This window comes from Bos javanicus, chromosome 19 (genome assembly GCF_032452875.1).
Source record: "Bos javanicus breed banteng chromosome 19, ARS-OSU_banteng_1.0, whole genome shotgun sequence".
Taxonomy (NCBI): domain Eukaryota; kingdom Metazoa; phylum Chordata; class Mammalia; order Artiodactyla; family Bovidae; genus Bos; species Bos javanicus.
Genome location: NC_083886.1, coordinates 56,231,489 through 56,256,888, shown reverse-complemented (window position 1 = coordinate 56,256,888; position 25,400 = coordinate 56,231,489). Strand labels below are relative to the sequence as shown.

Sequence of the window (25,400 nt, the reverse complement as noted above, 5' to 3'; positions counted from 1 at the left end):
ATCCATTCATGTCAGACTTCTTAAACATTTAAGGGCGTGGCCAAGATGAATGAAATGGTCCTGAAGATGACTTGGATTCCAGCACCGAAAATCTGAGGGCAGGGATATGAGGAGCCACTTGTGGTAACCTCGGGTTTTCCTGCGTCCATAACTTTCTCAGCATTGCTTGCAGCAAGTCTGAACCAGCTGCAGAGAAGTCATCAGTTCCTTTCAGGCGGTTGTACAGTAGCTAAACTGTTTAATGCAAGCGACACAGAAATTAAGACAGAGGGCTCAATGTCTTCTATCAGAGAATAAGCTTTGCTTTGTATTGAGACCCAAATTGACCTCAATGTCTTTGCTGCTCAATGCATGAAAATAAGTAGATTTGAAGAAAAACACAGGGAAAAAACTTTCCATTTTTTTCACTAAGTTAAGGGTACCTTTAATTTCATTCAGCATTGAACTTTATCAAGGTTTTTTTTTTTTTTTGCCTCCATTACGTCATGTTTTAGGAACTCGGGAGTTTGATGATTATAAATCTCAGAACAATGAGCGGATGGAAGAATAAATGGAACATTAAAAAGTCATACAGGTTATTGCCACTGGCTGTTTAAAGAATTTATGAGTCAAGCCTATTTGACTGCTACAGAGGCCATATGGAAATACCTTAAGGCCAGATACATTCCTGGTTCATGGGCGCAGTAGAATGTCCTGGGATACACAGGTGCCTCTGTCCATCATGTGCTCCTGCATGGCCAGTCAGACTACACCTGGGCGTCCACATGCCTACGTGCTTAGGGGTGATGGGCTTTTCACCAAGACACCTGGGCATTCAGATTTTGATCCTGGTGAGCTGGAAGAAAGAGCAAAAACACAAGAACTGGGGGTGAAGCAGAGAGAGGTTAATGCAAGGGAAATCCTCCTGTGAGTTTTGGAGTCAGTGTTAGGGTCACAGTCTGCTCTAGAAGTTACTTACCATGTGTGTGCCTTGGTGTTCCCACCTGCAAAATGGGCTCTTATGAGGACCTGTGATGTCACATGTAAAGTGCCCAGCACAGCAAAAGAAGTTGTTATTAAACAGTAACTAAATTAAATAGAGCACCATATTCAGCTGCTGGACTGTAGCCCACCAAGCTCCTCTTTCCATGGAATTCTCCAGGCAAGAATGCTGGAGTGGGTAACCATTCCCTTCTCTGGGGAATCTTCCCGATCCAGGGATCAAACTTTGGTCTCCTGCATTGCAAGTAGATTCTTGCTGCATGAACCCTCAAGGAAACCCAATGCAGGATAAATTAAATAGGGCACCATATTCAGTCACCAGAGCAGGTGAGAGGTACCACCCCCTGGCTCCAAAGATCAGAATTCTCGGTAGAGATTAAGCAAGCAACACTTCTAGTACCTCAGTTCCCCTGGGTGTGGAATAAACCTAGGTTGCCAGCATCACAGGGGTTCCTAGGAGGCTCCCCTGAACTGTCGAGAGGCTGATCTGCAGAAAAGTCCTTTGTGTTGCCAAACAGGTCCCAGGAAACGAGCTCCTTTGCAGATGAACATGGTGAGCCTCAGAGCAAGGCCTGGCTGACAAAGAGGCTGCCCCTGAGGGCCAAGGACAGCAGGGTCTTTGTTCTTTGACTCCATCAGGGCCTGGGCCCTAAACTGGACAGTAATTCTGCCTTGTCCTTCCTTTGGCCTCACTTTCCTTAGAAGCCACAGCTGTTGGGATCAGGCAAGAGCACATGCCCTTGGGGTCCTGGTGCCCCTGACTCTGTGGGTTGCAAACACCTTCTTCTCACCTTTGGGCTGAAATGATGGTGGAAGGGGAGCGAGCAGTAAGTGCCCCCATCCCTCCAAGTAGACTTCCGTTCTAGCCAACTGCAGAGGGTGGAATGGGGGTGCTCCCAAAAGATGTGTCCAAGTCCCAACCCCAGGTAGCTGGGAGATGCCCTGATTTGGAAATAGGGTCTTGGCAGATGCAGTTGAGGGTCTGGAGGGGAGAGGCAATCATCGTGGATTTCGGGGGGCCCTAGTAGCTCAGACGATAAAAAATCTGCCTGCAATGTGGGAGACCCAGGTTCTATCCCTGGGTTGAGAAGATCCCCTGGAGGAGGGTATGGCAACCCACTCCAGAATTCTTGCCTGGAGAATTCTATGGACAGAGGAGCCTGGAGGGCTACAGTCCATGGGGTCGCAGAGAGTCAGACATGATTGAGCAGCTAACACTTTCAACACTTGAATCCAATGACTAGAGTCCTCAGGGAGAAAGGAGAGACAGGCTTGACACTCGGAAAAATGCAGGGAAAAGGCAGATGTAGAGACGGGAAGACATAGATGGAGCCCTAAGGCACAGGATGCCCGGGGCCCTGGGAAGCCAGAAGAGGCAGGACACAGCTGCCCTGGAGCCCCAGGAGGGACACAACTCTAGCTGGACCCTGACTTTCCTCCAGAACTTCTGGCCTCCAGATCTGGGAGAAAATACACTTCTATTGTTTTAAGCCCCCCACTCTGTGGCAGTTCATTATGACAGCCCCAGAAAACCATCACTCCAGTGCCAGGTGCTTCCTGAGTCCATGTGGTGAACCTGCTGTGTGAAGTTCAGAGGTGTCGCTTGTGTCCCTCCGGGGTATGGAATGAGGGCAAGCAGGCTCCTGTTTCTGCACTGGAGTGGTTGCACCTTTCTGGGGAGCAACAGAAGGCCAGCTGGTGTCCCGGAGGCAGCCAAGGGTCAGGCCTTGGCAGGAGCACGGTGCCTGTCAGAGGTAACAGCGGGAGCAGGGCTGGCAGGCACATCCCTGTTAGCATCAGTGATGCGTTCACACTTTGGCATTTGGTCCAGTGAGCTCTGTGAGTCTGGAGGGTGGCAGGGACTGTTGCATCCAGCCAAGCAAGATGATCACCTCTGCATGCATCCCCCGATCTCTTCAAGTCCTAGGTAATTTTAGCAAGTGGTTTCCCAAGAAAGACCCCTGTGTTGTTCAGCATTGTGTTTACAGCCATTCAAGAGAGGACTGTTCTTTTGAACAATACTCTTATTATTTTTCTATTTGGGGAAACTGAAGATGGGGAAGTGTGTTAAAAAGTGTTAGTCACTTAGTCAAGTCCGATTCTTTGTGACCCCCATGGACTGTAGCTCACCAGGCTCCTCTCCATGGAATTTTCCAAGCAGAAATACTGGAATGGGTAACCATTCCCTTCTCCAAGGAATCTTCCTGACCCAGGGATCAAACCCAGGTCTCCTGCATTGCAGGCAGATTCTTCACTGTCTAAGCCACCAGGGAAGCCCAAAGATGGGGAGGGACTTCTTTAAATAGTAGAGGACGATGCTGGTAAGCAATCACAGTGGTAGGTAGGAGAATAATAATCTGTGCCTAGTGAAGGCGATGGCACCCCACTCCAGTGTTCTTGCCTGGAAAATCCCATGGACGGAGGAGCCTGGTGGGCTGCAGTCCATGGGGTGGCTAAGAGTCGGACACGACTGAGCGACTTCACTTTCACTTTTCACTTTCATGTGTTGGAGAAGGAAATGGCGACCCACTCCAGTGTTCTTGCCTGGAGAATCCCAGGGATGGGGGAGCCTGTTGGGCTGCTGTCTGTGGGGTCGCACAGAGTCGGACACGACTAAAGCGACTTAGCAGCTGCAGCAGCAGCAGAGAATATTCCAGAGGCAGAGCTGTGAAGGATGCCTGGCTGTGGGCAGTGTTTGCAAACAGCCTAATCATTTCCAAAATGTTTTCACAAACATTTTCTTATCCAGGCTTAGCAACCCTGTGAGATAGTTTTCTGACACCAAACTGCATCAACTTCCCATTAAAAAAAAAAAAAGTGCTTCTTTTTCCCCTTTAGAAAAGTTGTTTTGGGCTATTGAGATGGCACACAGGATCTGCCATGGTGGGAAGAGATTGGAGATGGATTTTCCGCAGGTGTGAATTGAGCAGAAGGGTGATTCTCAGCAGGAGGTCACAGAATAACCTGGAGGCAGAGCTCTAAGATACTTGGCTGTGGAATACACCCCCGAATAAATACTCCGCCCGCAGATAGGTGGCGCTAGTGGTAAAGAATCTGCCTGCCAATGCAGGAGACATAAAAGACCCGGATTCCACTCCTGGGCAGGGAAGATTCCCTGGAGGAAGGCATGGTAATCCACTCCAGTATTCTTGCTGGAAAATCCCATGGACAGAGGAGCCTGGTGGGCCATAGTCCATAGGGTTGCAAAGAGTTGGACATGACTGAAGTGACTTAGCAGTCAAGCACACACCACAGACAAAAAGCCGTCGGGAGACAGGAGATTTGGGGGTCTGAAGTGGCCCTGTCTATCATCCACGTCAAGGAGAAAGTGGGGAGTTCTGGGTCCTGACAGCCCCTGTCTGTCTCTTCCCTGTGCGGTCCAGTCTCCACCCACAGAACTGAAGGTGGAAATACTCTCTTCCCTATTTAGCCCTGGGGAAAATGATTTACTAATCGGATTTGGGGTGCTCTGCATCTTATCCTCGCCAGGTCCCACCTTGTCCTGTGGCCTTTGGTCTGTCCCTTGTTAGTGCTCCTTTCTGCAAGGTGACCCCACTCCACCCCAGCTGACCCAAGGTGGAGTAGCCGGGGGCAAGTTGCTGACTTGCTAATCTAAGTTCCCATCTGGCCTATGAAAGCACCACACAGCTGCACCCGGGTAGGAGAAGCAAGGACAATATTTTTTGAAAGAAACAAACCCAAAAGACGCCTGATTGGGGTGCCTATTTTTATTCCTCTGAGCTGGAAGCTAAAAGGCCTCAGGTCATCCTTTCTCGTCCTAAATCTCATCGGATGAGCGCTAGGTTTTCCAGGGCACACGGCTAAGCAATTTTCTTAAGCTGGGCTGCTTCTCTGAGCTCCATGTCCTCACTTGGTGACACAGGGGACAGCATAACAGGGGGAGGGGTCGAGAGCATCGCTCCCAAGGACGCATCAGCTCAGTGTAGTGGCTGGAGAGACACATTTAACGCTCTCAGAATAAAGGCTTAATTTAAGACTCATCACTTCAACCCAACCAGTGTTTTACAGGGTTCTGGAAAATGCCAAGTGCAGAGGCAGAAGAACATGAGTAGATGTGATCCCAAGAACCAAGCAACTTATAAATGGAGGGTAGAGAAAGACCCAATTCTTTTACAAGTGCCCTTTTCCTACCTCCTGCCCCCTGCGCTGCCACGCAGGGCATGTGGGATCTTAGTTTCCCAACCAAGGATGAAATCTGAGACCTCTGCATTGGAGGTGTAGAGTCTTAACCACTGGACCACCAGGGAAGCTCCATCAGTGCCTTATAATGGAAGTGCCGGGTGCACAGACACAGAGGAGAAGAGGCAAAAGGAAAGGCTTTAGGGAGGGGTTACAGAGCTTACTCGATGGACATGAGTTTGCATAAGCTCCAGGGGTTGGTGATGGACAGGGAAGCCTGGTGTACTGCAGTCCATAGGGTCGCAAAGAGTTGGACACGACTGAGTGACTGAACTGAACTCAACAGAGCTTACTTAACAGGCTGTGTTGTCACTGTTTACTTGTCAGTCCCATGCAGTAGGCTGAGCCCCTTGAAGGAAAATCTGTTTTTATAGAGAGGATCTTCCCACACTCCTGTGCTAAATATGGTGCCTGAATAAATTACGGGGCTGAATAAATGTTTGCTGAGTTAACAAAGGAATGAATAAGTGAGCAGATGAAGGGGAGATGAAAGTAAAATCATTCTGAACAAAAGAAAGATTTACAAAAGATCTCGGATGGCAGCTTTGAAGCTGAAATCTATCTCTGTTGCCAGTGTTAGATTTTGAGCAAACGAGTGAGAGTCTGTGTGTGTGTGTGTGTGTGTGTTTGAAAGAGAAATTTGCCAGTAGCATGGAGAGTGTCTTGGAAGAGGAAAGACTTGGAGGAGGGGGAAGCCAATTAAGATATGGATAGCTTTGCCTCTCCAGATTGAAATGAAATATTTTAGAAATATGTAAGGCCGGATGATAGCTTTTGCAGATCTGTCTTCTTGGCATGAAGTTTTCCCAGGTTGGGAGTGATGCAATGATATTAGCTCAAAACTACGGGATGACTGCCAGTGCTCAATGAAGAAACTGTGCCTGTAGGGTAACCTATATTTTTTGTACTTTTCCAGGCCGGAAACTTTGCCAGATGGTCCACGTCAGGAGAAACTGTCATGCCTTGCAAGGTTGTCTTTTACCCTTTCACTGCCAAATGAGAAAGTGATCTCTTCCAGAAGTGGAAGAGACCTGACACGTCCCAGGATCTGGCCAAAGTAGAAAGTGTATATGCCAAGGTGGGCAGGGCCACCAGAGAATCAGAACTCAGCGCTCTCGTTGTTGTTTAGTCACTAAGTTGTGTCCAACTCTTTTACGACCCCGTGTACTATAACCCACCAGACTCCTTCATCCATGGGATTTCCCAGGCAAGAATACTGCGAGTGGGTTGCCATTTTTTTCTTCAGGGGACCTTCCTGACCCAGGGATCAAACCTGCACCTTCTGCCTTGGCAGGAGGATTCTTTACCACTGAGCCACCAGGGAAGCCTAAGTGCTCTCAGCACAGCCTAAATATTTCACTGACCTTGAGATTTAGTAATGTTCAAAGGAGTCGTTCAGACTTACCTCCTGTTCATTTCACTGTTGTGGGCAAGAGGTTGGGCTCAGCAGGCTGAAATGTTAGCCAAGACAATCGCTTGCCTCCCAGTGTCCTTTCAGCAATGACCCTTCCTTTCATCCATACCCCCGATCCTCTTAGGTGTCAACAGCTTCCTGATCTTTTCTTGAGATGACTCTTGATAGAGCGCTAAGATGGATGGAGAAGATGTGGTCAGAGGGACCAGTAACCGTGTCCCCAGCTCAGGTTAGTCCTGTCGGGGAAGATATAACAGGCCAGAGGGTCTGTGTCCAGGTTGTGGATGCCACACCCTGTTGTCAGCCAGAGGTGACCACCAGGAATGGCAGTTTCAGACTCAGGCTCCTAGTGGGGACTCAGCTGAGCTACCCAAAGGAACCAGAGTGTCTTGCTGTGGATGCCAGAGCTCGGCCATCCTCTGTCTCCATTCCAAAGGCATCTGATAAATGGCCTATACAAAGCACCCATCGGGGCTTCCATCCCAAGTAAGAGGGACACAGACGCTCCTCAAGCTAGGGACTCAGTCAAGGTGTTTCAGAGACTCTCATAATATGACCTTAGAGAGTCTGTCTGAGGAAGAGAGCCGGTGGGCACCGGAAGGCAGGAGCAGCAGGATGGTCTTTGCTGGGGCACTGCTGCTGCGCCAGGCCTGTCCTTTGCTCTGCTTGTCTCACACACACACACACACACACACATACATACTACTGCACACACACACACTACTGCACGCACACACCCTACTTCCAAGGAAGCATCTTTCAAGAAAGGATGTTTGGTCTTCATCCTCTCCTCCTGCTCACCTTGGGTAGAGAATACATCATCATGATGGAAAGCAGCAAGACAGAAGGAACCTATGTCCCTAATGATGAGACCAGAGGCCACCTGAATCCACATTCAGGTGGTCTTGGGGGAGTCGGCAGTTGACAGTGATCAGGGAAGTGTCATTCCCACCCTGGACTTTCTTGGACTTGATTCATGTGCAAGGGACACAGACTTCTATCTTGTCAAGGCACTTTTACTTTGGGCTTTTGGTCAATGGCAGCCAAACCTGATCCCGATATACTTTTCCTCTGCTCACCTTTATGCCTCACCCAGCGTCTGACACATAATAAGAACTCCATGCACGTGTGTTAAAATGACTGGATCTCTCTGCTTAACTGCAGCATGGTGTTCAGTGCTGTTTCTTATAGATTTTGGGTATCTGCCCAATGGAACTGATTTTAAAACAATCAAACACACCATACCTTATGCATCTAGAGTGCTGCTCCCTTCCCGAGTCTATTCACCTTGGGAATCTGTTCATGTATCTTGCTGATACTGCTTAAAGATACTGTTCATGTATCTTTTTTCTTTTTTTAAACCACCTTCTGTCACTGTACATGCACAAGGTTTCACTGGAGACTTATCCCTGGTTTTGCTGTTGGGATTGTGTGACCCAAAACTGGACACTGAGCCCTCTGGATCAAAAGACTGGTTCAGGGATGGGCATGTGATCTAGGTCAGGCTTGTGGGATCTAGCCCAACCAGGGATTGAACCTGTGTCCCTTGCTTTAGCAGGTGGATTCTTAACCACTGGGCCACCAGGGAAGTCCACGTGAGGATTTCTACAATTTGGATTTTTCAAGAAAGTAATTTTATATGTGAAAAAAATTTTCATTTAAGTATAAATATACATACAAAGCACACAAATTATAAGTGTATGACTTAGTAAATTCCTCAGTCTCTTTTGATCTATAGTGTGGCCTTTATCCTGTTTTTTTTTTCCATTGTACTTTGATAAACAATGTATTTGTCATGCAGCATTTCCCATGATGAATGCTTGGCTGATAATTTCCCCCTTGGTGTCATTTAACATGTTGCTCTGTTCTCTATTTCCTGTAAATTTGTGGTTGCATGTAGAGCCTTATCAGATGAGGTCAATTCTGGGGTGAGACCATTTCATAAGTGCTGTTGTTTACTGGGTTGTCTCTTTCTCCCAGCATCTTTTAAGGTGGATGTGATTTTTACAAACAGGCAAGAGCCAGTTCCTAGATGAATCTAGTAAGCAGGGTAGGTGATCATGTTGGAAAATGATGGTTTGAGTTGAAAAACAAGGTGTGATCAAGTAATGAATGATTTTCTTGTGTGACTGGTAAACTGGCCTTGAAGGGAACTCTAAAACAGTTCCAAAAATGTGCTCTGCCCTGGCAGCGTCAAATGTACAGCCACCCAGGGTGACTAATGGGAACGGAACAACAGTGACATTGATGGAGAAACTGTATGTTGGCTATAAAACCAGCCTTGTTGTGTGGGTGGACGTGCGTGCTGTCCCTCTCTAGTCATTAGCTCTTCTTAAGAACCCCCAAAGGTCTCAGTGTGTATCACACTTGTGCTTCGAAGTTGGAGCTCTCGCTGAAACGCCAGATCCGCTTGGCTTAGTTCCACTGCACAGCCTGGACGTGTTGACAAGATGCTGCTGGGTCCCACCCAGCCCCTCCCCAGTCCTGGCGTTTGTCTCATCTGCATTACTCGGCGAGAATGTGGTCAGGGCACTGCAGAAGTCAACAAAAAACGAGGAAGCTCGGAGAGGCTCCTGCGCCGATCAGACCAAGGGCAGGGGGCCTAGCCCAGGGCCGTGGGCGCCGGCAAAGCCGGAAGGCCCCAGCTGTTCTGATGCCTCGCAGACTTCCCAGTTTCAAGTCAGCGGAACTCCCGCGGGTCTCGGCTCACCGCCGGTTTTTTTTGTTTGTTTGTTTCGGCCACCTCCGCTGGGCTACTCGCGGGCCCCGCCCCTTACTCAAGACACGCCCCCTGACGCAACCCTGGGCGGGGCCAGGAACCTTTGGCCCGCAGCGCTTCTGGGCGAACACCGGCTCGGAGCGCCGCCCACGTCCGCCGGCCTGGAGTCGGCGCCTGCGCAGTTCGGCTGGGTCCCCGTTGTCAGCCCTCCCCCCTCCCTAGCAACCGTCCTCGCGCCCGCCTCCGCCCCTCGGCCGCCTTCGCGCACGCGCTCCCCTTCCGGCCTCCCGGCCCCGCCCTCCCCGTCACCCGTAACAACCACTCGAGCCGCGCCGGGCCCCTCCCGCTCCCGCCCCCCGCCGCCCCCCCCGGCCCACTCCCCGGAACCGGCGGCGGAGCTGCGGCCGGCCGGCAGTGGAACGGCGACGGCGCCACGGAGCCGCCGGCATGAGCGCCCTCGGTCGCCCCGCGTCCCCGGCCCGGCTTTTCTGACGAGAGGTAAGCGCGCGTCTCCGCGGCGGGCTCCGAGCGCGCCCCCCGGCCCGGCCCCTGCGGGCGGCGCGGGGCTCTCGCGGCCGCCTCCCCGCCTAGCCCACCTTTCCCCGGCCCCTCGGCTCTGCTCGGCTCGCCTCAGCTCCGCGGCAGGGGTCGAGAGCGGGCCTTCCTTTCGCCCCGTCTTCCCCCCGACCCCCGTGAGGCTCCTACAGTATTGGGTCGCCCCCTCCTCGCCCCCATCACCTCCGATCTTCCCACCCCGGAGACCCCCTTTTCCTGGGGGAAGCGGAGTTTGGGTTCCCAGCCGGCCCCCGTGGTGCATCTCCCCGGGTCTCCCTGGGACTGGGGGCCCGAGAAACCGCGGCGCCGGGACCCCCCCCCCCCTCCCGCCCCGGCCCCCGCCAGATGGAGCCGAGGGCCCGGCCGCCCCTCCAGCCTGTTTGGGGTGGACTCGTTGAGTCCGGCCATTGGCTAATTTTAAAGCACCAATTGTCATGCAATAGAGGGCTGCCCTGGTCCACGGTGCCGCTTGGCCGTTGTAACTCCGGATTCCCACGTAGGACGTTGGTTTAGACCAGAGCATCCGAAGCTGGGAACTGGCAGGAGTTCAGAAGCTCGGGAATTACCAGGTTCTTGAGCGTAGTCGCTTCGGATTCTGCCAGGCAGTGGAATCCCGAATGGATGTTACGGGAGTCTTAACTGCGCATTCCTCTTTTTTTTTTTTTAAACATTCTCTCCCCAGCCCTACAACCCCTTTATATACCCAGTAAGTATCCTCTCTTTCTGTGGGAGATACCCTAAAATTAAATTTTACTAGTTAAAAATTTAAAAGGTTATCGAATTCCTGCTGTGTACCAGCATTATCAGGTTGGCAAAACTAAACAGAACTCTATCCCAGCGCACCAGGACCTGCCAGTCCCAGAATCAAGATTAATGACAGCATTCCAGTTGATTGTGGTGGATTCAGGAGTTTTGGCTCTGAGTCTCCTGATTTTAAGACTTCCCAGACGGAAGTGGCTCAGGCGGTAAAGCATGTGCCTACAATGCGGGAGACCCCGGTTCGATGCCTGGGTCAGGAAGATCTTAGGGAAGAAGGAAATGGCAACCCACTCCAGTACTCTTGCCTGGAAAATCCCATGGATGGAAGAGCGTGGTAGGCTACAGTCCATGGGGTCGCAAAGAGTCGGACACGACTGAGCCAGCCACTTCACTTCATTCCTGGTTTTAGAGCTGGAAGTCTTACAGTGTTATCTCACCCTGAACCTCACTTCACAGAGGTGGATCTGAGTCCCAGAAGAGTCAAATGACTTGCTTGAGGTCGCCCCGAGTTACTCTTTAGCAGTTTTTCAGACTGCCAGATGTAGCTGTTTGCTGCCAGAACCTGGTCTTTCTGAGAGGTATGTGAAACATACCAGAGGAAGTTCCAGATCTTTTTAAATGTAATTAATATGGGTAGGAATCTTATGAAATAAAATATACCTTTGTAATTTTTTCTTTTGTTACAGCTAGGCTTTAGGCTCCTTGAGGATATTCCGTTTTGTACTTTTGAATATCCTCTCATCTTACTCAGCATAAAATAACTTTCTTAATAACTATCCTCAGCAGGACAGGTAGGCTCTTTGGATTTATTTTTCTTCCTTCCTTTTAAATAGGGAAGTGAAGTCCCATAGAGGGCTCCAAATAAAAGTATGTTTTTCAGAAAAATCCAGCTTAGGCTGAGGCCAGCCTCTGAATGTGCCCCTGGCAGAAGGATTCTTGACGGGTAAAGGAGGCTTGATTGCTTCCTGATATTACAGCTCTTTGAGGCTGAAAAAGTCAGTGGAGCCTCTAGCCAGAGGGCTTGGAGTGTCTGCCATTTGAAGACTGATCCCTGAAGTTGTTGTAGCCTGTGCAGTTAGAAAATGGAGACTGACAAGTTTCCTTTGAAAATAGCTTTTGAGGAGTATCCCATAATTTAAGACACAGTAGTATTTTTTTTTCCACTTGTATTTTTGTGTGTTCTGGGCTTAATATCTTAAAGTGCCACCATTTTTATTTGGCTTCTCATGGAAGTTGAAGAGAAAATGATTCAAGAACTAATTGTATGGGTTATTAGAATAATTGGATCTCGGCATTTCACTTGCTGGAAAGGACCCAGGGCGGCCCCAGGAGAGGCAGTGAGGCTGGTAAGGTAATTGAGTCCTCCAGCCCTCAGACCAGCGCTCCTTCCCTCGCTCCACTTGGACTTTCTTCACCTTTTCTTCCTGTCTTCCTGCCTTCCCTTGCCCTTGCATAATTAAGCATCATCTTTTGACTTGTGTGTGCATAGAATTGTGATCTATTAAGGTTCCTTAGACTGTAGTCTAAGGAAGACTGTAGTATGTTGTGTAAATGCAAATTTTTTCCATATCATGGTTATTTATCACAAATGTTTGTGTTTTGCAGGTGTGAAAGGATTGCTGTTTTATTGCAATCATGGTGCAAAAATACCAGTCACCAGTGAGGGTGTATAAACACCCCTTTGAACTAATTATGGCTGTAAGTACTTTTCAGTTTTCTCTCTTGCATCTTATCTTCTTAGGTGTCCAAATTTGATTATCTGTTGCTCCACTTTTACATATTCTGTTTTTATGCTTATGAACTTTAGCAAGTTTGTGAATTTGTTTTTAAACTATAAGTCTCTGAAAATCAAAATCTGCATTTTTTTTTTTAATTCATCTCAGGGTTGTGTGTGAATTTCAGTCAATTCTCCTTTTGAAAATACAGAAGTGGGATTGTGACTAAATAATTCTTCCTCTGGATTTTGCTCCTTTTTTGTTTAAGTAGAAAAGGGATGTAGAGAGTGGTTTTTTCCTTCTGCTCATTTAGAATGAGGGTGAGTTCACTATATGAAGCTGAACACTGAAGGATGGAGCTTAATTTACAGGATTCTAAGGACTGTGCTGAAATGAGCTTCCTCCCTTAATATTAAATTCTTGAGTCACATAAGAATTCCACAAATGGGGTAATTAAAAGTCTTAATTTTCTTTGTTATTTATCTAAAGAGATTGGCTCGAAGTAGTGATTTAATTAGAGGCCAAAAAAAAAACCCCAGACAAACTTTTTCCGCTCTCTTTTAGATTACTGTAAGGTATTCTTTCCCTTGGCTTCAGCGCATGTACTTTTTCAGCTGGTCAGAACCCTGGCTCTGGATCCAGTTTGACTTTGTGACATTTCTTACTGCATTCTTTCGGTTTCTGTGTGAACGGTTCTTTTCGCTAAGAGTCAGACACGACTTAGCAACTGAACAACAACAACTCCTTTTCCTCCCTGTCTCTTTTGTGTTACCGTTAAGGTGTAACGTATGACTGGAGGATGCCTTGCTCGTGAAATACACCCTGATGAAAGTACCGGTCTGAACCAGAGCCTTTCAGCCCAGTGAGAGACCCTCAGCTCCTCCTGGTGCCTTGTAGTTAGCCCCTATTTTGGCTCTGACCAGAGATGAATTTCTGCATCTGTTCTGTGTACAAAAACTCAAGTGTTTTTGCATCTGGCTGGCTGCTCAGCATCATTTGTGAGATTTATCCAGATCAATTTAGTTTCGGAAAACAAAACTCAAGTCCTCTCAAGGGAACAATTTAGATTCAGGGCGTCTGTGTCTTAAATTGAGGTGTAATTTACAGACAGTGAAATGATCACATTAGGTTTACAGTTTGATCAGTGTTGACAGAGTGACATGAATCTCTGTCAAGATGCAGAACCATTCCCTCCTTTACCTCAGAAAGCTCCCTGGTGCCCCTTTTCTGCCAGGTGTGACATTTGTGTGTGTGGGGTGGGGGTGGATATTATTTGCTTCTGTGTTTTCCTTCAGTCCTAGGACTGTTCAGTGTTTTATGTTAATGGCTTACCAGGAAGGCTTGCTTCCTGTTTGCTGTGTGGGTCGTTTGGTCATAAAGAGCAGAGATCCACTGTGGCCTGAGAGGGGGGATATTGTTGTTGGAACACATGCTGTGTGTGATGGGATCGTGCAGAAATCCAGGAATGTGGGCCTGCACGGGCTGAACTCCAGGAACCTGGCTTGGGGGGAGGGAGGGTGTTCCCAGCAGCAGTTGTCCCCGGAACTTCACCCTTCACCCCTTCGCCACTGGCTGCTTCACGCTCTCCTACCTTCCTCTCCTGTGGCTTCAGCTCACATGCTTTTTCAGCTGGTCAGAACTCTGGCCCCAGTTTAACTTTGTGGCATTTCTTGTTGCCTTCTTTCAGTTTCTAAGTGAACAATTCTTTTCACATTTCCTGGTTCAGATTCTAGAGATACTTGATCTGATCCTCCCTGCTGCCCACTCCGGTCCCAGGATGCTGGCTGGCCTGTGGATTCCTTGTGGGGCTTGGTCACCTGTCCCTTTCTGGTTGGCAGGGGCTGGTGGTGCTAGGAGATTAGTTTGGGGCAGTGGAGGACAGTGAGCCTGGGAGATGCTCCAGGGTGGAGGGGACAGGCACGGGACCTGGTGCCTTACGTTTTCTCTTATGTTGCAGACGACTTTTAAATATTGCTGCGACCCTGATCGTTTGAGGCAAAGGCAGGTCTCTTAGGCAAACACTTGATAATAAAAAGGTATTTTGCTTACCTAATGTTCAGCTTCCATATTTTCCTTTTTTCACGGTTTTCAAAATGCTATAGTTTGCCTTGTCACATTTATGCAGGGATTTACAGAAGAATTTGAAATTGAACTTCTCAGCCACCCCTCAATCTTTTAAACTTAACTGGTTTTTCACTCGCTTCTGTTTTAAGCAGTAGTAAAATTTTTTGACTTGGAAGAAATTACGTTTTAATCTGAAAATGAAGTCTATTACCCCTTCCCCTCCAGATTTGGGTAGAAACTGGAAGGCACAGTCTAGTGAGTTTGTGGGGTCCCTCGTGCTTTTCTCCCTGTAATTGTACTACATAAAATCCACAGTGTTTTCCTTGTTTGATTTTTCTCTTTTTGAGGAAAAACAAGTACAAAAGAGTTACTCTAAAATATTCTTTTCAGTTTATTCAGAGTGAGCAAAGAGACATTCAGTTAATGCAAGAACAGAACTATAATTTGAACAGAAATATTTTTGAGACCCTCCAAAAGTGACTGTGCTTCAGTAGTCACAGCGAGTGATACGGACAGAAGTGTTCGTCAGGTGGTCAGTTTGTGGTATTCACAGGTGATCCAAGTCCTGAGTTACAGGGTCCTGTGACGACCGTGGAAGGAAACGTCATGCCGTCCACTTAAAGCCTCTGTTTGTCTTAACCAGGAGTTCTGTTGTAATTTAGAATTGCCAGAATATGAGGTGGGAAGTGCCTGTGTCAGTAGTAGGTCCACGGTAGGTATCAAGTAAGTTAATTATTTTGATTGATTTCATGACAATCTACCATTTGTTTTGGGGTCAGTATACTTGGTAGAATTAAAAAATCATCTACGAGTTAATGGTAAACAAGCAAAACTGAAGTGAAGGTGTTTGAGCAGGCATTTGTGGCCTCTGAGGGGCGTTCTGTTGTCAGATGTGAGCCCAGAGACAATGGTTGGTGCTTGGGTGAGTTGAGAAGCGCCCCGGCTGAGCCCCCTTTGAGGGTGAGGAGTCTGAGGCTCAGAGAAGAGAGAGCTTCTGCAGGTAGTTGGGGTAGAGTTTGCTGTTCTTTTTATTAGAATGTGTATCCTGGAATGTTTGTGGAGGGTTCTTGTCCTTGAAGAGTGACCTTTCCAGGCTCAACCAGAAATGTTTCCTGGGGCTGCTCTGCCCAACCTGTGGGAGGAGAGCTTAATCTGTGAAGGACATTCCAGTCGCTTGTACCCGCCGGTATATCTGTGGCCTCCCCTGGCCTAGTGAGGTGACCGCCGAGAAGGGACTTGGGTGGCAGGTGTGGTTCTGAGATGCTTGGACTTGAGTGTTTCATTTGGAAAGTTCTGAGATAAAACACTGATTTCAGAGCGTAAGCATTTTCAGGTCCAGCTTCCTTCCTCCTGGCCTTCTTGGCCTTTCACAAATGATGCAGAGGAGAGTGAGTCCTTGGAGCAGAGGTCAGTGTGCAGTGTAAAGTGGGGTCAGGGTGCAGGTGAGACCGAGGGAGAGGAGGACCCGGGAGCCATGCCTCTGTGGCCACGGCGGCGGGGAGGCAAGGACCAGTCTCTGATGCGTTTCTCGGCAGGACAGCTGCCCCTGGACTGCTGGAACATGTGATGGCAGAGGCCCCGCTGCTCTCCTGTGCAGCCCCGTTTTATTTATTAATTTCTTTGGCTGCCTGGGTCTTCCTGGCAGCATGCAGGATCTTTAGTTGCGGCATGTGAAGTCTTATTAGAATTCACATGTGGGATCCCGTTCCTTGACCAGGGATCGAACCCCGGGCCCCCTCCGTTGGGAGCGCTGAATCTCAGCTGCTGGACCGCCAGGCAGTCCCAAGCCCTGTTTCTCCAGGCATCCTGTCACCCGACAGCTCTGCTCACGTCCACTCCCCGAGCTCCCTGTTCTCTTCACCCTGTCGTGGGCTCCCAGACCCTGTTGGCCGTGTGGATCCCTAGCCGATGCACCTTCTAGATGATGCCCTTGAGTCACAGCTGTCTGCCTCCCTCTCCTGAGCGCCACCTCCGGTCCAGCTTTTGGGGGGGAGCCAGAGTTGTCCTTTCTCACTCACGCCCCTCCCTTTGGGCCTGCATCCTCCTGCTGGACACAGGTTCCGCCTGTCAGCCCTCGGGGAAGTGATCGCTCTCATCAGTCACATCTGTTCTAAACCGCGTTGCATTTTCTCCAAGGCCCTTCGTATCCTGCCTTCCCTGTTCAAGCTTCTCTCATAATTGTGCGGACTTCCCAACGTGAATGTTTCCATCTATTCTGTGCTGTCCCTGTTTGCCACGGTGTCTTTTCTGCCCCCCACCCGCTTCCTTTCTACACTTCCTTCCTTACCTTAGATGTTCACCCCATCTAATCTTGATCTTAGCTGGCCCACCCCTTGCCCTGATGGCAGCTATGAAGCCCTTCGTGTTTCTCTCCTCCTTCATGGTGCAGTCAGTGGTAGGTGGTGGTAGGTGGTTTCTTTGACTTTCCAAGGTGCCCGAGTATTGCTCTCTAACTATTGTATATGTTCCTCAAGGGCAGAGACTGTGTTTTCCCTTGTTCCCTCCAGTGTTGGTACCGAGCACACGTAGGCACACAGATATGTTTGATCGGCTGGTGTCCATTTGCTCACTTGAGCTTTCCGTGTGAGGACTTGGGAGCTAGGTCTGACGGTTGAAGCTCACATCTGATCTGCTTCAGATGAGGGCTCTGTGTTTTCTCCATGAAGAGAAGTAGCATGCTGCGAGCCTTCAGTTAACCGATGCCTCCTGGAAAAGCAGAGCCCTTTTGTGATGAAGTTGGCTTTTTTTTTTAACACCATCATAAATTACGCAGAACCCATTTGACAAATTTTGTAGTAGTTTAAGTGGTATGCTTTTACAGGTTGAGTAACCAAAAAGCTCTCTCTTTCAGTGTGCGCTTGCTGACCAGTGGATCCCACAACAGCATTTGGTTCTGTTCCTCTCATTCTCTTGCTTTCCTTTGGTTTGTTTTGGTCTCTATTTTTTTTCCTTCCTTTCCTCTTTCCTCAGATATCTCATATCTTCCTACAAGACTAGAGGATGAAAGGAGATTTGCTGTGATTCTGGGTACAGAGTGGGGCCCTGCCGCAGACTTGCTCTGTAACCTGGTGACTAGGTTGGTCACTCGTGTAGACTGTTGGGAGGTCTGTAGAACTAAGCTGACCATAGACGTGCCAGTGGGAGAGGCAGGGCCTGGAAACATCCATGGCCTCCCCCCTCCCTTTCTGAAAGCCAGCCCCTGTGCCGCGCCCAAATGCAAGGTGAAATGAATCAGCAGAGTCATTTATTGACATGTGAACTATGAATGTGTCTCTTTAAAATAGACCTTTGTATATATGTAAACCTTACTTCATCCATTCAGTTTATGGATCAGGACAGTTGGGGAAACATGTGGGGGACCTTGGGGTGTGCTTGTGTATCACAGCGCTGTCTAAGGAGGGTGTACACCAAATGCAGTCCAGTCTGCTCCTTCTAGGGTGAGGGCAAGGTGCGCAGAAATCTGAGCGGTAGAGCCCACCCCCCACCCCCGTACACCTGTTTCCGGGCTGTTCCTCGGTCCTGCTGGAGCCCATCTGGCTTTGTCCTCTTGCTCTGAGGCAGGTGGCTGCCCCCTGAAGCCCCATGTGCCCATCCGCCCCTCCTCCTTGCCCGAAGATACTGGGAGCCCCCGACCCCTCTTCCTGATTTTGTTCTCTTCCGCTGACCTGAGTCCCACGCGTATTTGGTTTGTACCTTTATTTTAGTTATGAAATACTTTCATTCCATCTTTTGTTTTTCTTTTCGAAGCATGTTCTCTGCCTCTCATCCTAGATTTTATCCCTGAGCCCTTTATGCTTTCCAAGTTTCTGACAATTAGGTGTGTTACTGAAATACATCTTTTTCATTACTGGAGGTATAGGTATATCTTCAGTCAGCCCAGTATGCAATAGAATTTATTTTTACTCAAAGAAATAAGCAGTCTTCATTTTGGGGTCACCAGCTTAAAAAGTTTTGTTCAGTCTAGAAGTGGAGAGAAACAATCCAGTTTTTCTGTTGATACATTAAGGATCCTGGTCAGTTTATTAATAGTGAGGGAGATTGTACTCTTTTCATTTATCAAGTTTTTGAATGCCATAGCGTAAATTCTGTTCCGTTTAGTAAAACCTGGAATGTGGTCAAATGTACTCAGCTTTGACAATGAGCAATCATTGTGCTTCCTTCACACGCTATTTTGTGCAGAACCAGGCTTTTTCTCTTCTCCTAAACCCACTCTCCCAACACGTTATGCCTCCTGAATTACTTTTAATGTGCTAGAGTGAATACAGCCGTGGTTCAGTAGTGGTTCTTATTTCAAGAAATAAAGCAGGATCTGATTCAGCTCCTTGCCTTCTTGATTTACCTGTTTTTGTCAAGGAAAAAAAAAAAAGAAAAGGGTAAACCTTGTATTTTTGGAACCAAGTATGCAGAAGTAGAAAGGAAAGTTTGATGAATGCCCGCTTGCCCATGGCGTAGCTCCGAAAGCATCACCGTTTTGCCAGTTTGTTTCGTTTATTCTTTCCGCTTTCCTCCTGCTGGTGTATATAAAAAGCAGATTTCAGGCATCTTGTTAATTCATCCTGAAACATACCTCGCACTGTAAAGACTTTTTTTTAAAAAAATGTATGTATTTAGCTGTGTGAAGTCCCTCATTGTGGCACTTGGGCTTCTCTCTAGTTCTGGTGCACTTGTGGGATCTTAGTTCCCCATTCGGGGATTGAACCCACGTCCCCTACACTGGACCACCAGGGACGTGCCAGGACCTTTTTCTTTTTAAAAGTAACCACCGTGTCATTATCACATCTGAGAAGAGTTCTAATAATTCCTTGACATCATCCAGTCCCAAATCCATGTTCAGACTTTCTCTGCTAACACAATGTCTTTTTTTTTTAACCTTCTTTGGATCCTCCTTCAGATAAACCTTAGCGTTCAGTTATTATATTTCTTCAGCCTCCTCTGTTCCCTCACATCCTCCTCTCCCTTTGTTTCCTTTCGTGTCATCGCTTTGTTACAGAAACTGGGTCATTTGTCCTTTTCAATTACCTTAACATTTTGCTGATTTAATTGTTCATTACAGCCAGTTGGCACCGGGAGGAGTCACAGACCTCAAGTCAGTCAGTTCAGCTACTTTTTAGCAGCTTTGTCTAAACATTTGCTGATATTGCTGATAGATATTGAAGCCAGCAATTATCCTTTGTAGTTTTGAGTTGCAAATAGGATGCAAAGCATTTTTTTTTCAAATTAAACTGGGTCTTTCCAAACGCACTTCGTTGATCCTACTGTTTATAGAGAGCAGTTGAAGGGAGTTCATTTATTGGCAGATCTGACTAAGAGGCTCCCTATGTAGCGTCCGTGGTAAGCGCTTGGGGACCACCGAGGTGCAAGGAGGGGTCCCAGGCACCCTGGCCTGTCCTTTGTTCATGCTTCTTGCTTTACAGCCTTGGATGGGGATGTCAGTCTGGTTTGGGCAGTGCCCAGAGAGATTCACTGCAGAGAATTTTTGATGGGCAGGTGTGATCATTGATCTTTCTTGATTTTTAATCTGTATGAGTGAAAACAGTTTTATGTACTTCTAATGGGATAATTTTACATGTTGCAACAGAAGGCATGTATTGCAGTAACAATTCCCTTGAAAGGTACAGTTGATCTTGAGAGTACTGGCCTTGTTTTATTTGTTGTTGTTGTTTTTTTAAAGAAAAGTCTTTGTATGTATGTATGTAGATTTATGCAATTATCACCCTGTAAGATAATTGCTGTATATATCGTGATGTGTGCTGAATCCTTTTTCCATTCAGAAATCTGCCATGTTTATTTCATAGCTCTCTCCTACACGATTTGCATTCGTGTAGTCCTAGTGCACTGTTCACATGCATAGTGCGAATCTGAGTGAGTGATAAGCGTCCGGTTCCTAAATGTCTCGCGTGTTTGACTGGATGACCGGCAGTGGTTCTCTTCCTCCTGGGTCTCTGGCCCTCCTCTGGTCACCCTTGCGTTTCTCCTTATTCGACTCACCTCCATGCTGCCTTGGGTACAGATGGGCTCTTCCTCTAACGATAAGTTGTTTTGCTATTTCAAGACCCCGTAGTTATTCAACTAGTTTTGTGTTTTCTGGATGTCACAGTTTTAACTTGTGGTTAATGCTGTATTATGAATATCCAGCTCTCTCAGCCGACCTCCCTTCCTGGCCAGCATCGTCTGAACCCGTGGCTTCAACTGTCAGTTTATAAACCAAAGCTCTCAGGGCTCACCCTCAGCCTACACACAGGCGCTTCCAGGCGTCTAGCCAGCTCCGTGCTTGGAGAGCCCCACCTGGCCATTCCGAGGCAGACTTAGTAGGTCTGAACAGTACCCACCCTTCCTCGTGCCCACACAAAGAGCACACCCAACAGAACGCACGCAAGCATGTTAAAAACAATAGAATTCCTCTGAAAAGCTCTGCCTTTCCTCTGAACTGCTGCTTCTGAGGAATGCCACCGCCATGTGCCGACCCTCAGACCAGGAGCCCAGGCACCCCTGAAAGCCCCCACCCCTCCAGCCCCAGTGATGGCCGGACCCTTGCCCATCCAGGGTGTCTGTTGACTTGGATCTGAATCGTCCCCTCTGACGGTGTGGGCTCAGCCTCCATCACAGCATCCTTCACGTCCTCTGGACCCTGCATCCCAACCCTGTCTGCCCCACTCGCTTTTTCTCAGGGTTGCTGCCCCCAAGTCTCCCAGTTGGACGTCTGACCGCATTGCTTGCTAGTTTAAAATTCTCAAGTGGCTGCACCCCACCTTCAAGATGAGTTCAGAGCCTTGGCTCTGTCCTGGCTTCTAAGCCTCCTCATAGCCTCATCGCCACAGGTGAGACCCCCCGTGCTCCCCAGTCGCGTCTCTGGGGTCGCTGGCCGCTCCCCAGGTGTGCGTCTGTTGCTGGCTTCGTGCTGGAGGGCCTTTCTCCGTCCTTCCCTCACCGGTCAGGTCAGTTCTCGGAGGAGTTCCCGCCCTGTGCTCTGTTGTCCCCCTGTTGCCTGGCTGGTCCCTGCAGCTTGTCACCTCTCCTTTCACATAAGCATCTTCAGGGTGGGAACCAGAACGTTTTGCTTTTTCTCCCGAGCCTACAGAGAAGCCTCAGTAATGGATTTGTCTGAAGAATAAGCCAGTCCTGAGATGCACACTCTCGCTTCTGCCATTACTGCTGCTTCTGGGAGTGAAAATTTTAACAAAAGGTCACATTGGAACATATTCTTTTGGTTGAATTTACTACTTATACTGTGTTTTGAAGGAATCTGATGCAATTTGGTTTTGAGTAAAATAGAGTTTATGTTCAGTGAACTGAAGCTTATAATTACTGTAGTTTTCTGAAAAATGTATCCTGGTTTATGTATTACTTAGTGTTTGAGTGGCTTTTTTCCCATAGTGATGAATTTGTTCAGCCACTAAGTCATGTCTGACTCTTTGCGACCAAAAAACTTCCTTTATGTGGTTCTCCTACAGAACATAAAATTCATTTAAAAATTCTTGACTCTGATAGAATGGTATTCTAATTTTCTTTTTTCTATCTCTATAGTTTTAAACCTGGAGGTTGCTTATTACATGACCCTTTTTCTTAATTGAATAAGTTACTCTGTAGCAGTAGGTAAAATGCGTTTCTTTGCCTAGTTTGGCGCCTATATCTGTCTTTAAAACCAAGTTCAGAACTAAAAGCTGAAGGTATTTATTTTAAGAAGTAAATTTAAGAGAGAGTTGTATTGCAGTATTTATGCTATTAACATTTAGAAAGCTCTTCCCCAAACACATCGTATCTTTATTTCATTTAACACAGAGTTGGTCTGGGATGTAATTGTGACAGTTCAAAATTCTTACTCTCAGCTGCGTCAGGATTTCTGGGGCAGGCCCAGCAGTTGGGTTTCACAAACCCTGGTTCTGATGCCTGCACAGGTTGGAGGACCACTGGTTTGGATGTCCTTAATTTGATGTGTACCGAATGGAGTAGAAGAAAGAAAATTGGTTTCAGTTATAACTTTTCCTTACTTGAAAATCTTCGAAAGGATAGATTCTTTTAACAGGTTGTGTAATAGAGACTCGTTAATGATACTTTCTTTAGAAGGATCTAGCGTGTACTAAAAGGAGGCTGTTTGCTGTACGTGCTTCTCCAGACTGTTCTTTGCGAGTTTATATAGTGATACCAAAACTCTGTTAACAAGCATGTGCCTGTCTTAACTGAATCATTTGTGTGGCTTTACTTGCTAATTTTCAGGTGGAGTATAAAAAAAGATTTATACTCTTTTTTATGTGGTAAAATATACGTAAGATTTACCATTTTAACTATTTCCAGTTACAATTTGGCTTCCCTGATAGCTCAGTTGGTAAAGAATCCACCTGCAATGCAGGAGACCCTGGTTCGATTCCTGGGTCAGGAAGGTCCCCTGGAGACGGGATGGGCCACCCACTCCAGTATGCCTGGGCTTCCTTTTGCGGCCCGGCCAGTAAAGAATCCGCCTGCAGCACAGGAGACCTGGGTTCGATCCCTGGGTTGGGAAGATCACCTGGAGAAGGGAAAGGCAACCCACTCTAGTATTCTGGTCTGGAGAATTCCATGGACTACAGTCCATGGGGTCGCAAAGAGTCGGACGCGACTGAGTGACTTTCGCTTTCACTTTCAAGGACATTCACAGGTTGTATGACCATCACCACCATTCATCTGCAGAACATTCTTATCTTCCCAGATGGAGACTCTGTCCCCATTAGACACTGACTCCCCATCCCCACCCCTCTCTACTTTCTGTCTCTATAGATTTGACTATTCTAAGTACCTCTTATGAGAGAAATTACACAATATTTATCCTTCTGTAACTTGCTTATTTCACTTAGCATATTGTCCTCACAGCTCCTTCATGTTGTAACATGTCAAAATTTTTTTCCTTTCTAAAGTTGAATAATTTTATATGTGTGTGTGTGTATACACACTACAGTTTGTTTATCCATTCTTTCATCGGTGGACAGTTGAGCTGTTTCCACTTTTTGGCTGTTGTGTTTATTATTTAAAGTCTAGTTGACTATTATGTCAGCCAAAAATAAGTGCACATGTCTATAGATTTTTTTTTTTATCTTTGAATTCAACCGCTGTATTTTGTTCCACCTGTTCAAGATACAGCTCTAGTTTGCATCTCACGGTTGCCTTTGCCGTTAGTTCATAACAAAGAAAGAACAGCATCTGAGAGCAGGTGTAGATTGATGAGCTGGGGGAATGCACTGTCGGGGGGCTCCCACCATAAAGGAAGGGATGTGGTAGAGAAAACAGAAACGAGCACTTCACGGTCCGGGAGGCACAACTTGTGTAATAGGCGTTTAATAAACGGTGCTTGATAGATATTTTCCTGATGCATAGACCGACTCCTGCTATCAGCCTACTGACGATGGCACTTTTATTCTGGTTCATGAGGCCGGATAATATTTCCATAGCTCATTACATTCTTTTATGTGGGCAAACACATGGCATCTATAAAAGCTGACAGCTGCAAGTCCCTGGAACGCCAAATGCTCTTCTGAAGTCCACGGACTCATTTTTTACACTCTGGAAAAGGGAAACAGCGCTCTGCCAAATCCAACTTCATTTGAAGAAGAATATGCAAAACTGCTATTTTTATTGTCACATATACTCAGTTTGCTATTAGAAAGTTTTATGGATTAGAAATAGTTTTGGAAAGTCCTGGCATGTTTTGGATTCTGTTGGATCATGAATCAGTCACTTGACTTTTAAATTTAAAAAACTAAGAGAAGAGAAACCCTTTGTAACACTTCAGACATTCTTGTTTGCCTAGGGCTCGAGTAATTGTGGCCTGTGAAACATTTGTCCTTCAAGATTTATTGACAGTGACAGATATCTTAAGTATAAAGATCTACTTAAAGATGTGTGTACCTCTGTGTTTTCTGACTAGTATCCTTTAATTTTCTAACTGGGATTGGTTAATGTTGTGCTTTTTGTTCTAATCTACCATTATCTTCCTCATCCCTTCATCTGCTGGTGGACATTTAGGTTGCTTCCATGTCTTGGTTACTGTAAATAGTGCTGCCATGAACTTTAGAAGTGCACGAATCTTTTCAGATTATAGTTTTCTCCAGATACCTGCCCAGGAGTGGGCTTGCTGGATCATAGGGCAACTCTCGTTTCTTAAGGAACCTCCATCCTGTTTTCCACGGTGGCTGCACCGGCTTACATTCCTACCAACGGTGCGGGAACGTTTCCTTTTTTCCACACCCTCTCCAGCATTTGTTATTTGTAGACTTTTTAATGAAGGCCAGTTCTGACTGGTGTGGGGTGACGTCATTGTGGTTCCGATTTGCATTTCTCTAATAATTAGCAACGTTGAACATCTGTTTATGTGCTTGTCACACATCTATATGTCTTTGAAGAAAATTAGGTCTCTTGAGGTCTTGGGCCCATTTTTTGACTGTGGTTGTTTGCCTCACAATACTGGTTTAATGGTTGAAAGCAAATACAAAAAGAATAGAGGTGGAATTAATATGTAAATGATGTGATTGAGCCAAGTATACGCTAAGTTCCTCTGCAGACAGGGGGCTGTACAGATAAAGACTTAAATAGAAGTGGTAGGAGTGGTGAATCTCCAAAGGCCTGCCTTGGTGCAGGCCTGCCAGGTTTGAGCAGCCGTGCCCTGCTGCTCAGTCCCATGTTGAAGGAGGACTTCGTCTTCAACAAATTGTCATCTTTCTTGTTAAATGTATATTGTGTTAGTTTGAGTTTTATAATGGTATGAGTTTTTGCCTAGTTTGTACATATTTAAGTAACACTATAATGAAAAATAACTGGTCAACACTAAAGGTCCAAGGAAACTTCCATCTTTTGATTACTAAAGCCATTTTTCTTGAGTTAGAGGTTTGGCTATACTTTCATGAATTCCAGATCCATCAGCTCCTTAAATTGGGTTTTGTTTGACATGCAACCAAGGTTGAAACCATCCAGAGGTTGGAGAGGGGGATAAACATTCAGTTGAGTGGCTTGTTGGCTCAGCCATTCT

At 47.1% G+C, this 25,400-nt stretch overlaps 1 protein-coding gene and 1 long non-coding RNA gene across 3 annotated transcripts in view; one reads left to right on the top strand and one right to left on the bottom strand.

Annotated features, from left to right (window-relative positions):
• Positions 1–25,400, bottom strand: part of LOC133232821 (uncharacterized) — a 307,249-nt gene that overhangs the window by 42,345 nt on the left and 239,504 nt on the right. The window lies entirely within an intron of this gene.
• The window catches only part of SEC14L1 (SEC14 like lipid binding 1), a 47,775-nt gene continuing 32,098 nt past the window's right edge, over positions 9,724–25,400 (top strand). For both annotated transcript variants that reach the window (XM_061392706.1, XM_061392705.1), the window contains exons 1-2: positions 9,724–9,812; positions 12,234–12,326. In XM_061392706.1, coding sequence (XP_061248690.1) covers positions 12,264–12,326 — 63 coding nt within the window. In that variant the 5' untranslated portion in view covers positions 9,724–9,812; positions 12,234–12,263. The remainder of the gene's footprint in view (positions 9,813–12,233; positions 12,327–25,400) is intronic.